This window comes from Grammomys surdaster, unplaced genomic scaffold (assembly GCF_004785775.1).
Source record: "Grammomys surdaster isolate TR1022 unplaced genomic scaffold, NIH_TR_1.0 358, whole genome shotgun sequence".
NCBI lineage: Eukaryota > Metazoa > Chordata > Mammalia > Rodentia > Muridae > Grammomys > Grammomys surdaster.
Window position 1 is genome coordinate 690,650 of NW_021604777.1, and position 13,197 is coordinate 703,846.

General features: G+C 48.5%; 1 protein-coding gene across 1 annotated transcript in view; it reads left to right on the forward strand.

Moving 5' to 3' along the window:
• Ypel1 (yippee like 1) overlaps nucleotides 1-13,197 on the forward strand; it is a 16,865-nt gene continuing 3,668 nt past the window's right edge. Inside the window, exons 1-6 of the mRNA XM_028779621.1 lie at nucleotides 1-11; nucleotides 191-440; nucleotides 544-599; nucleotides 6,921-7,200; nucleotides 11,013-11,056; nucleotides 11,472-11,580. Of these exons, the coding sequence (XP_028635454.1) occupies nucleotides 1-11; nucleotides 191-440; nucleotides 544-599; nucleotides 6,921-7,200; nucleotides 11,013-11,056; nucleotides 11,472-11,580 (750 nt within the window). The remainder of the gene's footprint in view (nucleotides 12-190; nucleotides 441-543; nucleotides 600-6,920; nucleotides 7,201-11,012; nucleotides 11,057-11,471; nucleotides 11,581-13,197) is intronic.

Consider the following 13,197-nt stretch of genomic DNA (forward strand, 5'->3'; position numbering starts at 1 on the left):
ATGGACACTGGGTGACACTTTCTGTGTTTTGTGGGCAGGAAATCTGATCTGGGGTTCCATAGTTCAAGTCCACGCAGACCTAGAGGCTCTTAGTTGGTGACTTGGAGAGTAGAGAAAGGGTGGTCGGTATGGAGAGAGCGAAGAACCTTGTGCTCTAGGGTCCCAGCTGCAGAGACCCTCCTGCTTGCAGCCTGAGGCGCAAACCTGTGGCAAACCTCGGCCCCGTCGCCTTCCCAGGACCTCCCCACCGGCCCAGCCACCTGCCGGATCTCCTGGGCTCCTCGACAGGCCCCGCCCATCGGACCCCTGGGGAGCTCCACCAGAACAAGCCCCAGTCTAGTCCCGAAGCGCAGCGGGGCGCGGGGCAGGGCGGGGAGCGCGGAGGGGCGGAGCGGCGGGAACGCGAAGGCGGGGCGCGGACACTGATTGGCCAGCACCGCGTTCCGAGGCCGTTTATGGCGGCTGGGCCGGGCCACGGATCCAAAACAAAGGGCAGGAGGCACGCGAGGCGGCGGCAGGAGGATGCCTCTCGCGGCCGAGTAGGGCGCCGACCGAGCCGGATGGGCGCAGCGGACCCAGCCGCGGACCGCCGAGCGGCCGTGAGTACGGGCGGGCCTCAAGGGTGCTCTGCGAAGATCTGAGGAGCTGCGGCTTCCGGAGGCGGGGAAGCACCTGTTGGGAGCGGGCGGGCGGGCGGGGTAGGAGTGCGGAGCACGCATTGACTTTTTGTTCTTATTTTCCGAAGCTGGTATTTGGTTCATTGGAAGACAACGCAAAATCCCGGTCTTCCTTCTTTCTGTCTTTTTTCTTTCTTGCGTTTTCTTCCTTCCTTCCTTCCTTTCTTTCTTTCTTTCTGTTTCTTAACACCTCTTATCCTCCCTAGTTTTTTCCCTACCTTAAAAAATGGGAAAAGAAATAAATACAGAAGATGCCTCCAATAAAAGAATATTAAGGGGTGGCATTTTCAAGTTGCTTGTACAATAATAACTAAAGGGAATTGTCCTAATTGTTTACCACTTGTGGCTCTAGGCTTTATTAATGCAAATTGCTAACAGGAACAACTAAGTAAGATATTCTCTACTCAGAACCTGCACAAATGGTCATCTTCGATGTCCAAATCGTGTGCTGAGCTCCAGGTTAGAAAGCTGGCAGAATTCTGTTTTGGATAGAGATAATAGACGTTGAAAATACCATTTTTCATCCCAAGGTCTTTGTACTTCAGTTGCCTATCCAAAATGTATTCACCTTAACTAATGTGTTGGCAAAGAATTGAACATACTGCCTCCTTGCTCTGCTAAACTAAAGCTCCAAGGCCAGGCTCCCCTCCTCGGATCCTTTCCAGGCCCTTCTGAGTAAGCTACCCTCACCCATCACCCATGGCCCTTTACGTCTGTTCTGTTCTAGTAGATGTGTTAACAAATGTTTTACCTGTATGGATGTATATTCACCATGTATGTACCTGGTACCTACAGAAGCCAGAAGATGACATCAGATCCCTTAGAGCTGAAGTTATGGACGACTGTGAGCCACCATGTGGGTGCTGGGGACCCTACCATGGTCCCCTACAAGAGCAGCAAGCTCCAAAATGTCAACCCATCTCTCCAGCCATAGTTTGTGGGCTCTTAAAAAGACAGAGGTGGCATATTTGAAGATTGTTGCTACCAGGATCTCTAGGCCTTTGTGTTTGTAGCCAGGGCACGATGTGGTTAGCATGTCTTCTTAGGGATTAGAGCAAATTCTTGCCTTACCACAAATATGTAGAAGCCCAGGAGCTGGCCCATATGAAACACTAAAAATACGTACATACATACACCCCCCCACCCACCCACACACAAACATACACCACACACACACACAAACATACACCACACACACACACACAAACACACACACACACACACACACACACACAGAACCGTGTCAGTAACCATTCTGGATAGTAGTCTCCATTGTTTTAGCTCGAGGACTCATGCATTTTAGGCGAGTGGCTACCACTACCACAGCTCCAGCTTTATAAATAAACTTAATTTTAGAATAACTTTAGATTGACATAATGTTGTCGAAGAGCTGGGCGTGTGGCTAGGTGGTAGACCATGTGTTCAGCATGTGTGAGGTCCTTGGTTCCACCCCTGCTACACACAAATGAGAAGTTCCCAGCTCAGCTCTGGCAGACCCAGTTTAGCACACCCTCCATTGGTCAAACTGAGTAACTCAGAAAGACCTGTTCTTAAATCCTAGGTTGTCTTTGCATTCTAAAGAACCAAAGTTGTTACTTTGACATTCTGTGTCAGCAGCAGATGCTCTGATATCTGTCTTCAGTCCCACAAGCACCCCTGCAGAGGCAGGAATGGAGGAGGCAGGGCTGGGTAGTTTTAATGCATCTTTCTTGATGGATTCTGGGGAAGCCAGTCTGATACAGAATCGGGAATGAGATCAGTTTCGTCCCCAGGAGAGATCCTCCTCTTATAACTCAGTGCCTGAGTCCCACACACCATCAACAGGCATACATGGATGTTGGATTATAGTTACTCGGCGTGTGAGTAAATAACGTTTAGCCAGCCCAGGGATGGTACCACACACCTTTCATACCAGCACCTTTCATACTCAGGGTTGAGAGGCAAGGATCTCTGTGAGTTCTAGGCCAGCCTGGTCTATATAGTGAGCTCCTGGTCAGTCAAAGCTATATATTGGTAGTCTTAAAAACAAAACAAAATAAAAACAACATTCATTTAGCCAGGCATGGTGTCTGGAGGATAAGAATTGAAGATCATCATTGGCTGCATATGGAGTTTTAGGCCACATGAGAGACCCTGTCTAAAAGCAACAAAGCAGAGGTCTGGAGAAATGGCTTAGTGATTAAGAATACATACTGCTCTTGTAGAGGACCCAAGTTTGAGTCCTAGCACCTGCATGAGATGGCTCACAACCATGTGTTACTCCAGTTCTAGGGGATCTGACACCCCTGACTTACAACTACTGAGGTGGCTCACAACCATCTGTAACTCCAGTTCAGGGAACCTGACACCCCTGACTTACCTGAGTGTGAGCACACATACCCACATGTGTGCACAGAATTCCAAGGAAAGCTGTAAAGTTCCCAGCTGTGTTTTCTCCTCTCCAGCTGTCTTCAGAGCCAGTCAGAGAAACCAGGCAGCTTTCTGCTGGCATGAATCTCAGTGCCAAAGCCGGGCAGAACGTTGCTATTGGTGGCAGAAGCCAGAAAGAACACGCTGGAGCATCTCTGGTTGCATACACATCATCAGTAGTCTTTGTTGTGCTTGAGCATGTTAGAATGGGATGGGCGATGAGAGGTTGAGGGAAGAGGTGTCCGGAACATGGGGTGTGGCGGTACGAGACCCCTTGAGGGTCCTGAGAGAGTAGGAGGTGGGCATCCACAGCAGGCACAGGGCACTTTGTCTTGAGGCCACTGGCCAGGTTACTGTACCTGAAGTACGGGAGAAAGCCTCCATCCTATGATTCAAGTAGGAAATAATAGATTCAAGGAAAGAAGGAAGTGTCACCAAAAGCCAGCTATAGCTACACTGTGGCTGTTTGAATCCTTCCAGATCTTTCCATGCTTGTGAGTGTAGGTACTGTGTATCTGAATAGTCAGTTTGCATGCTTGGAATCAACAGATAAAGACGCAGGGCCAGGAGGGTGACTGAGCAGTGAGAAGACTTTGGCCAACCTTAGTAAGCTGAGCTTGATCCCTGGGACCCCACCGTGGAAAGAACCAGCTTCTCTGACCACACACACACCAGTATCTTTGATATATGAGGGCATTTGTAGACTCTCAAACTTAAGGTGTTTTCTAATTTTTTTAATTTGTTTATTTTATGTGTGTGAGTGCTCTGTTTGCACCAAAACAGGGCATCAGATCCCATTACAGATGGTTGTGAGCCACCATGTGGTTGCTGGGAATTGAACTCTGGACCTCTGGAAGAGCAGTCAGTGCTCTTAACCACTGAGCCATCTCTCCAGTCCCTCTACTTTTTTGTTATTATGAGGGAATATTGTGAATGCTTTCATCCAGTTGTTTTGCAAATGTAAACTCCAATGTAGCAACATACAGCCAGGAATGTTCTAGATGAAACTTTCCTAACCTGCAAGAGGCTTCACTGTCTTACCCAGGCTTCAAATTCTTGGGTTCAGTCAGTCTTTTTCTTTTCTTTTCTTTGTTTTTTTGAGATAGGGTTTCTCTTTTCTCTGTATAGCCCTGGCTGTCCTGAAACTCACTCTGTAGACCAGGCTGGCCACGAACTCAGAAATCCACCTGCCTCTGCCTCCCAAGTGCTGGGATTAAAGGCGTGCGCCACTACCGCCCGGCTCAGTCAGTCTTTCAAGTAGCAAATAAAATTACAAAGTGGGCCAAGCTCACGTCCTTGTTAGCGGTGGTGTTAGAGCTAATTAGAACTGTGTGTGGAGAAGGTCGGTGCTGTGAAGGGCTGGGAGCAGGTATCACAGCGTTAGTCCAGCAGCTGGGAGGCAGAGCAAGCAGAGCCCTGTTCTAGGAATTTCCAGGACAGCCACAGCTCCACAGTGAACCCCTGACAGAGGAAAGGAGGTGTGTGGCTGACTAGAGGGGCCATGCTTCATCCTATCTGGCATCAAGAGCCCCTCAGCTTCATTTTGTTCCTCAGTGTCTCGTCTTCCAGTGTGATAATCGCACCATATGGACATGAGCCTGGTGTGGTCCACAGACTTAAAATAATTGTATGTGTTTATTTTAGGTGAGATACTTCTGGAACACATTATATTGGTTTGCTAAGGAGAAGGAAAAAAAAACAAACACTGGTGTCTGTCTGCTGTGGAGGTGGATACCGTCCACACTCAGGGACTCTGGTGTCCTTCCTGTAGGTGTGGTTCATCTGACTAGCTCTTGCTTCCCCGAGACTTCACAGTGGTTCCTAATTGCTTCTAAGACTTTGCAGTTGTTTTCCAATTACATGGCTTCTAGTGGAAACCCCAGGTCCGCTGACTCACAGAACACTATAAATGCCTATGGGGGTGGCTGGTGTCAGAGCTGCCACTGCTGGGCCAGAAGTGAGAGCTCTGAGGTGACCTGGAGTCTCCATGAAGCGCTGCCCAGGCAGGGTAAATGGGAGTCCAGAGAGCAGCACAGGCCCAGTAGGAGGTGCTCTGGGGACTGTGACACATAGGCAGACTATGAGGTCAGAACTGAATGGAGACAACATGATCATTAAAGAGAAGCAGACAGGCATCTCCAGAAGCAGAAGTGTTCATTTAGTCAGAAATGCTGAGGGGCTGCAGTCTCTATGCACTGTGTGACATGGGGGGTGCTTGGGGTTATAGATGAAAGGGAGCTTTGGGGATGGAAAGGTCCATCTGCAGGTGAGTCCCTTGCAGACTGGAAATGGTACACACCAGTGAGTTTGGTATTGGGGGGTCTCACAGAGACTTCCACAGATGTCATCTGTCAAATCAGCTTTCCTGTCCAGAACTTTTGGGTCATTTACCCTTCACAGCCTCTTCAGGTAAGGATGCCTTGAGAGCAGGACCACATAGCGAAGGTCTCTGTTGTAATTGGCTTTCTATTGCTGTAATAAATAAACACTATGACCAAAACCAACTCGGGGAGGAATGGGTGTATTTCTCTTACACTTCCAGGTCATGCTCCATCCTTGAGAGACGTTGAGGCACGAACCTGCAGTGGAAACTACTAATAAGGTTGCTTATGGGCTTTCTCACTCTCTGGCTTATGCTCAGCTGCCTTTTATTTATTCATGTTTTATGTGTATGGGTGTTTTGCCTGCACATGTGTGTAGTGCCTCTGGAGGCCAGAAGAGAGCGTCAGATTCCAGGAACTGAAAGTTCTGAGCTGCCATGTGGGTGCTGGAAATTGAAACCTGGTCCTCTAACAGCCAAGGGACCTTAACCAGTGAGGCATCTCTCCAGTTCTCTCTCTCTCTTTTTTTTTTTTTTTTTTTTTTGGTTTTTTGAGACAGGGTGTCTCTGTATAGCCCTGGCTGTCTTGGAACTCACTCTGTAGACCAGGCTGGCCTCAAAGTCAGAAATCGGCCTGCCTCTGCCTCCCAAGTGCTGGGATTAAAGGCGTGCGCCACCACTGCCCAGCTTTCATTCACTTTTTTAAAATGTGAGTACTTTGCATGTATATCTGCATGCCAGAAGAGAGCATTGGATTCCACTGTAGATGGTTGCTGGGATTGAATTCAGGACCTCTGGAAGAACAGTCAGCCATTAGCTGCTGAGTCATTTCTCCAGCCCTGTTTACTTTGATCTTTTAAAAAATGGATTATCTTTTTAATTGTGTGTGTGTGTGTGTGTATGCTTGTGTGTGTGTGTGTGCGTGTGTGTGTGTGTGTTAGAGTTTTACTGCTGTGAACAGACACCATGACCAAGGCAACACTTAGAACAACAACATTTCACTAGGGCCAGCTTACAGGTTCAGAGGTTTAGTCCAGTATCATCAAGGCATGACAGCATCCAGGCAGGGATGGTGCAGGTGGAGGTGAGAGTTCTACATCTTTATCTGAAGGCTGCTAGCAGAATCCTGACTTCCAGGCAGCTAGGATGAGGGCTTAAGCCCACGCCCACAGTGACACACCTCCTCCAACAGGGCCTCACCGTGGGCTGAGCACACACAAGCGTCATGATGCTAGTGTTCTTTTGATGTAAGACTTAGATCTCAGGGGAGGCTGAAGCAGGAGGAGCAGGGCCTGGGCAACGGAGGAGACCCTGTCTGAGGAAACACAGAGCCTCCGTGACCAGCTCCCGCCGCTTCATACACACCAAGCCCTGCAAAGTAAAAGGAAAGGGACTAGGTCTGTCGGGTCGTTAACTTTTAGGCCTGCTCCTTTTCAAACTGTCTGCGCCCTCGGCGGACGACCTCAGGTGCCGCTGCCACTGTGTAGAGCAGGGCCTGTCTGATTTGCTTGCAGGTTGCACTGGCTCTCCCTTGTCCCAGTGTGTGGACAGCACCACACGCCCTCCAGACCAGCAACGGCTCTTCCATGTGCTTTCCAGTGTTTTTGTCAGAGAGTCCGACAGAGCCCTAGCTCCTCCAGATCTGGCCCAGAACCGAGTGACGAGCACCCAGCAGACATGGTGAAAATGACCAAGTCCAAAACTTTCCAAGCTTATCTGCCACACTGTCACCGAACTTACAGCTGTATCCACTGCAGAGCCCATCTGGCCAATCACGATGAGCTCATCTCTAAGGCAAGTGATATGGATTCAAAACTGATAAGAAGGCAGAGGCAAGAGGATCTCTGTGAATTCTAGGCTAGCCTGAGATACATAGTGATATATACCCTGCCTCCAAGATAGATAGATAGATAGATAGATAGATAGATAGATAGATAGATAGATAGATAGATAGATAAAAATTAAAGTAAGGCAATGGCCAGCAGTACTGGTTGGGAACTACAGGGTGTTGTCAACTTAGTGACAACTGCTGTTTGCCAAGATCTGTCACCGACTGCAGCAGTCAGATTCAGGCACCGGGCATCTGTCACCGACTGCAGCAGTCAGAGTCAGGCACCGGGCATCTGTCACCGACTGCAGCAGTCATAGTCAGGTGCCGGGCAAAGCCATTTTATTTCAGAGCCAAGCACATCATGCATCATGGGTAGGGGCACACAAGAAACTTGAGAACTGCTGGGCGGTGGTGGCGCATGCCTTTAATTCCAGCACTTGGGAGGAAGAGGCAGGTGGATTTCTGAGTTCGAGACCAGCCTGGTCTACAGAGTTAAGTTCCAGGACAGCCAGGGCTACACAGAGAGACCCTGTCTCGAAAAACCAAAAGAAAGAAACTTGAATGGTTTTTATGTCAGTTCTTTTAAAAGAGCTATTTCATGAAGAATAGATGTGTGCTAGAAAATGAGTGATGTGAGACTTAGCCATGGCAAGACAGAAGATGCCACAAATCATTGTTAAAAGTACCCAGACTGCCAAGAGGTCGCAAACCCTGCTCCCGAGCTTCAGCCTTGTACTCCGATAACAAGGTACAATGAGCTCAATAAAGAAACAAATGTGTCTTATGTACGGTTTCAGAGATTTCTATGAGTGGCCAGGAAAGTGTAGCAGAGAGGAAGAGGCCGGAGTCCGAGTAGCCTGGGAGGTTTGCTTAGTGACCTAATTAACTTCCACTGGTCTCTGTCTCCTAAGGTGCCCTCAGCTCCTAGTGACGGCACTGCTGAGACCCAGCCTTCAGCATGTGGGCCTTTGGAGAACATTCTGGATCCAAACAGAGCAGGCATGGCAGCTCCCCTCTTCTTCCAGCTTAGGCCACGGGGAGACTGAGTGCACACACATCAAAAGTATATTCCAGCACATCAGAAACTAGAGCTACCTCCATGAGAGCTCACCAGTCTCTGGTCCATATTTGTCACTTAACAAGGAGTGCTCTGGTCTGAGGAAGCCGTTGGTGGCCTCGAACTCAGAGATCATCTGCCTCTGTCTCGAGAGTCCTGGGATTAAAGGTGTGCACTCAGTTTGTCTTGCTTATCTTGTTCTCTGATGCTCCCATTTCCTGTCACCTAAGATGACTCATGCTACAACAGAGTAACTAGGCCTGTTAAGTCATCTCTTCCCAGCTGCCCCTGTGGACAACTCAAGAGCTTGCAAATGTACAAGCAAAGGAAGAATTCAACACTGACAGAGTCAGCTGCACAGAGTCTAGACATGAGTGTCAGGAAAACCAAAAACTAAACATAAAGGGGCTGGAGATGGCTTAGCTGTCAGAGCACTAACTGCTCTTCCAGAGGACCTGGGTTCAATTCCCAGCATCCACGTGGCAGCTCACAGCTGTCTGTAACTGCAATTCCAGAGGATCTGACACCCACACAGAGTTATATATGGAGGCAGAACACCAATACACATTTAAGAAAAAACTGAACATAATATCCTACAAAATCACTTTAGGGGGTATTTCTTTTAAAAGTGAAACATGTTTGTTTGTTTGTTTGTTTATACATACAGGGCTTCTCTATGTAGCTCTTGTCCTGAACATTTTCTGTAGACCAGGTTGGCCTAAAATTCAAAGATCCACCTGCCTCTGCCTCTGGAATGGGGTTAAAGACATTCATTCCCAGGTGAAAATTCAACTTTAAAATGAAAACATATCTGTGCCAGAGACTTGTGTAGTGCCTGGCATCTTGAGCCATTTTCTTTTTTGAGACTAGGCCTCACTGAACCTGGGCTTCTCAGAGCCAGCTGGACTTGTTGGTCAGGAAATCCACTGTCCCCACTTCCCCAGCACTGAGGTTACAGGTGCATGCAGCCATGCTTTTACTTTAAAGGTTATGTGATGACTGTTTTGCCTGGTGCCAGGTGAGGTCAGAAAAGAGGGTTGAGTCCCTGCAAGACTGAAGTTACAGATGGTAGTGAGCCATGTGGGTGATGGAAATCAGGCTCTCTACAAAAGCAGATACTCTGAACTGCTGAGCTAACTCTCCAGCCCCCGTGCCTAGTGTTTAAATGTTTCTTTTTTAAATAGGGTCATACTTTGTAGCCCTAGATGGCCTGAAACTTACAGAGTCCACATGCCTCTGCCAACTAAGGGCTGGGATTAAAGGCATGCACCATGTCTGTCCCTTTCTAAAGTTTTAAGATTTATCTTTGCATGTTCTGTCTACATGTATGTCTGTCCATACCTGGTGTCCAGGAAGGCACAAGAGGCTGTCAGATACCACCCCCAACTAGATAGATGTGAGCCACCAAGTGGGTGCTGGGAACTGAGCACAGGTCCTCTGTAAGAGCAATAGGTGTTCATGACTGCTGAGATGTCTCTCCAGCCCCATGCCTGGCTTTTAACATCTTCCAGGATTTTAAGAATGTGGGGGGGGGGGGGGGAGTATTGTGCACCTTGGCATGGGTGCTCTCAGAGGCAGGGGTTGGCTCCCTGGAGCTAGAATACAGGCTTGTGAGCAGCCCAGAATCCTCAGGTCCTCTGTGAGAGCAGTAAGTGTTCATGACTGCTGAGTCATCTTTCCAGCCCCTCCTCCATTTGTAGAGGATTTACACTGTGCTGGACCTCAGTAGTCCCAGAGCAGCCTCCCAGGTAGCTGAGCCACCTACCAGGCCCAGGTTGAGACAGGGACTAGCTATGTAACCCTGACTTAACTGGGACTCACAATATGGACCAGGCTGACCTTGAACTTAAGGTGGCCATCCCACTGGACCTCCAAGGTCCTAGAATTATAGATGTGTATGTTCAGCTCAGGCTAGGATTTTCATTTTGTTTTAATGTTGTTTAAAAAGTGCAGAAACGCTGGGCAGTGGTGGCACATGCCTTTAATCCCAGCACTTGGGAGGCAGAGGCAGGCAGATTTCTGACTTTGAGGCCAGCCTGGTCTACAGAGTGAGTTCCAGGACAGCCAGGGCTACACAGAGAAACCCTGTCTCAAAGAAACAAACAAAAAATGCAGAAACTCGCCCTTGTCTAATACTTGAAGATAGTGAGCCATCAAAATTAGGTTAAAAGGTGTCATGAGGGGGCTAGAAATATCAGCCCGTTCCAAGTGTTCACAACTCTGCAGAGGGCCTGAATTGGGTTCCAGCATCAGCATGATAGCTCACAACTTCCTTTCCAGTCCCATGGGATCCAATACCCTCTTCTGAGAGATGAGAAAAGAGGCTGAAGAGTCATGTAAGCCTACAGAACTTACCGTTTAAAGCTTTTTCTCTTTTAGTTGTTCTCCAAGTTCAAGCACTTTCCCTACTTCAGCCTCTTTGACTACCTGGGGATGAAGGTGTGCCCTGACCAGCTCTAGTTCGCTGTGAACTCATGGTATATACAATTGCCGAATGCCAATGCTGAAGTCTAGATGAAGAATTGTCCGTGGGAATTGTGCTTTTATAACCTATCCCAGGAAGTGCACAATCCATGTGGCATCAGGAATTGCACTTCTGGGGGTGACTGGTGGCCTGGGAGAAGTGACTGCACCCACTCCTCCAACATCCCAGAAAGCCAAGTTGCCACTTGCCTTGCCTTAGCCCCTGCTAACACTTCCTCATCCCTTTCTTTGCAGTCCTTTCAGGGAAGCCAGGGGCGAGCCTACCTCTTCAACTCTGTGTGAGTACGTGCTGTCACTAGTGTGTCAGGCTCTGTCCTTCTGCTTGCTCAGTTAGTAAGGACTGAAATGTGTATCTCAGCCATACCAGTCAGCAACCATAGTGAGTGGGGAAGAATCTTCTCCTGTGTTTCTGATGCAGTTGTTGTGTCTAGGAGTTTGGCTTCCAAGCCTGACACTTTAGGATTCTCTTGGTGGATTAGCTCTGTAGTAGATTTGCTCAGCATATTGAGGCCCTGGGTTTAATCCCAAGCACCATAAAGAAAACTAATTCCTTCTTGTTAAAGTGGGGGTGGTAGAACCAAAAAGCCTGTGATGGTCTGGGCAAGTCTGTTCTGGTGTACTTAATGATGCTGTGGGGAGAGGGGGAACACTGTGCAGGGAGACCTCCAGCACAGCCACCCTGTGTCTTGACAGGGTGAATGTGGGCTGTGGCCCTGCTGAGGAGAGAGTCCTTCTAACTGGGCTGCATGCAGTGGCTGACATCTACTGTGAGAACTGCAAGACCACTCTTGGGTGGAAATACGTGAGTGCCTCGACTTGGGAGGGATGGTGTCCTTCAAACAGTGACATAGCCTCGGGGGCAGAGCTTTTCTAGTACCCATAAAGCCCTGAGTTCTGCCCCAGAACAGCAGAAAACTGGTCGTGGAGCAAGCCACACTGTTAAGTGGGTAAAAGCACCTGCCACCAAGCCTGATCTCTGGATCCACATGGTAGGAAGAGAACTAGTTTTTGGCCAGTTTTCCATTGAGAGCACCACAGAATGCAAATGTGTAAGCATACAATTAAAAAAAAAAAAAAAGTGGGGCGGGCACTCAGGAGGTGGAGGCATATGGATCAGAAGTTCCTGGGGTACAAGATCCTGTCTCAGAACAAAGACTGAAAGTTCCTGTTGTTTCCTTGGAACAGGACAGGATAGAGCACACCTCATCCACCAGTGACACTCTTCAGGCACAAGGGTCAGGACAGTTCCCAGGTTCTCCAAAGTTCTGCTCTCAGACCTTGACCTGCCTGTCTCCAGCTTCTCTCCATATGTAAATTGATTGACATCTCAAAAGTGACAAGTTTGAGCCGGGCGGTGGTGGCGCACGCCTTTAATCCCAGCACTCGGGAGGCAGAGGCAGGCGGATTTCTGAGTTCGAGGCCAGCCCGGTCTACAGAGTGAGTTCCAGGACAGCCCGGGCTATACAGAGGAACCCTGTCTCGAAAAACCAAAAAAAAAAAAAAAAAAAAAGTGACAAGTTTGCCACTCTTGGCTTTGCATTATTTCTAGTCCCGGAGTTTGAGGATCCCTCTAGTGCACACACTAGATGGTGTGCTGCCCACCTTTGTCTCCTGAGAGCCGCTCCAGCCTGCTATGGTTCTGAGGACATCTGTTTGGGGAAGCTCTTCTCTTTCTTTCTTTCTTTCTTTCTTTCTTTCTTTCTTTCTTTCTTTCTTTCTTTGTTTCTTTTTTTGGTTTTTCGAGACAGGGCTTCTCTGTGTAGCACTGGCTGTCCTAGAACTTACTCTATAGACCAGGCTGGCCTCGAACTCAGAAATCCGCCTGCCTCTGCCTCCCAAGTGCTGGGATTAAAGGCGTGCACCACCACTGCCCAGCAGCTCTTCTATTTCTATGGCTGCCTTAGCCTAGCTCTTAATAGAAGCCTCCTGGCTTCCTTGTGATAGTGCACCCTGACTGATATCCAGAAGCCTGTTTTGTGCTTTTTTTTTTTTTTTTCTTTTTGCATGTGTTTGTGATGTCGACACCTCGAAGCTGGCTGGTGTCAGGTGTTTCCTCAGTATCTGCTTAATTTGCTAAGGTAGTCTCTTCCCAAATCCAGGGCTCACTGATTCTGGTAGTTTTTAAGTTAGCCATCTTGATTCAGGGCTCTCATGCCTGCTTCCCACACTGATTCCAGGCGGCTGCAGCATCTGACCTGGTCTTACATGGGTTTTAGGAAAACAAGCTCTAGTCCCTGTGCTTGTATGGACGGGACACTACCTCCGGAACCATAGGCCCAGCCTTCTTTTGAGCTCTGGATTCTCATGGGTCAGGGTAGCCTGTTCTTCTTTCCTTGAATTTGTGACTATATGGTCTTCCAAACTCCTCATGAACTGCAAAGGACCAGACAACCTCACCAAACATTAGGCTCTGGGAGGC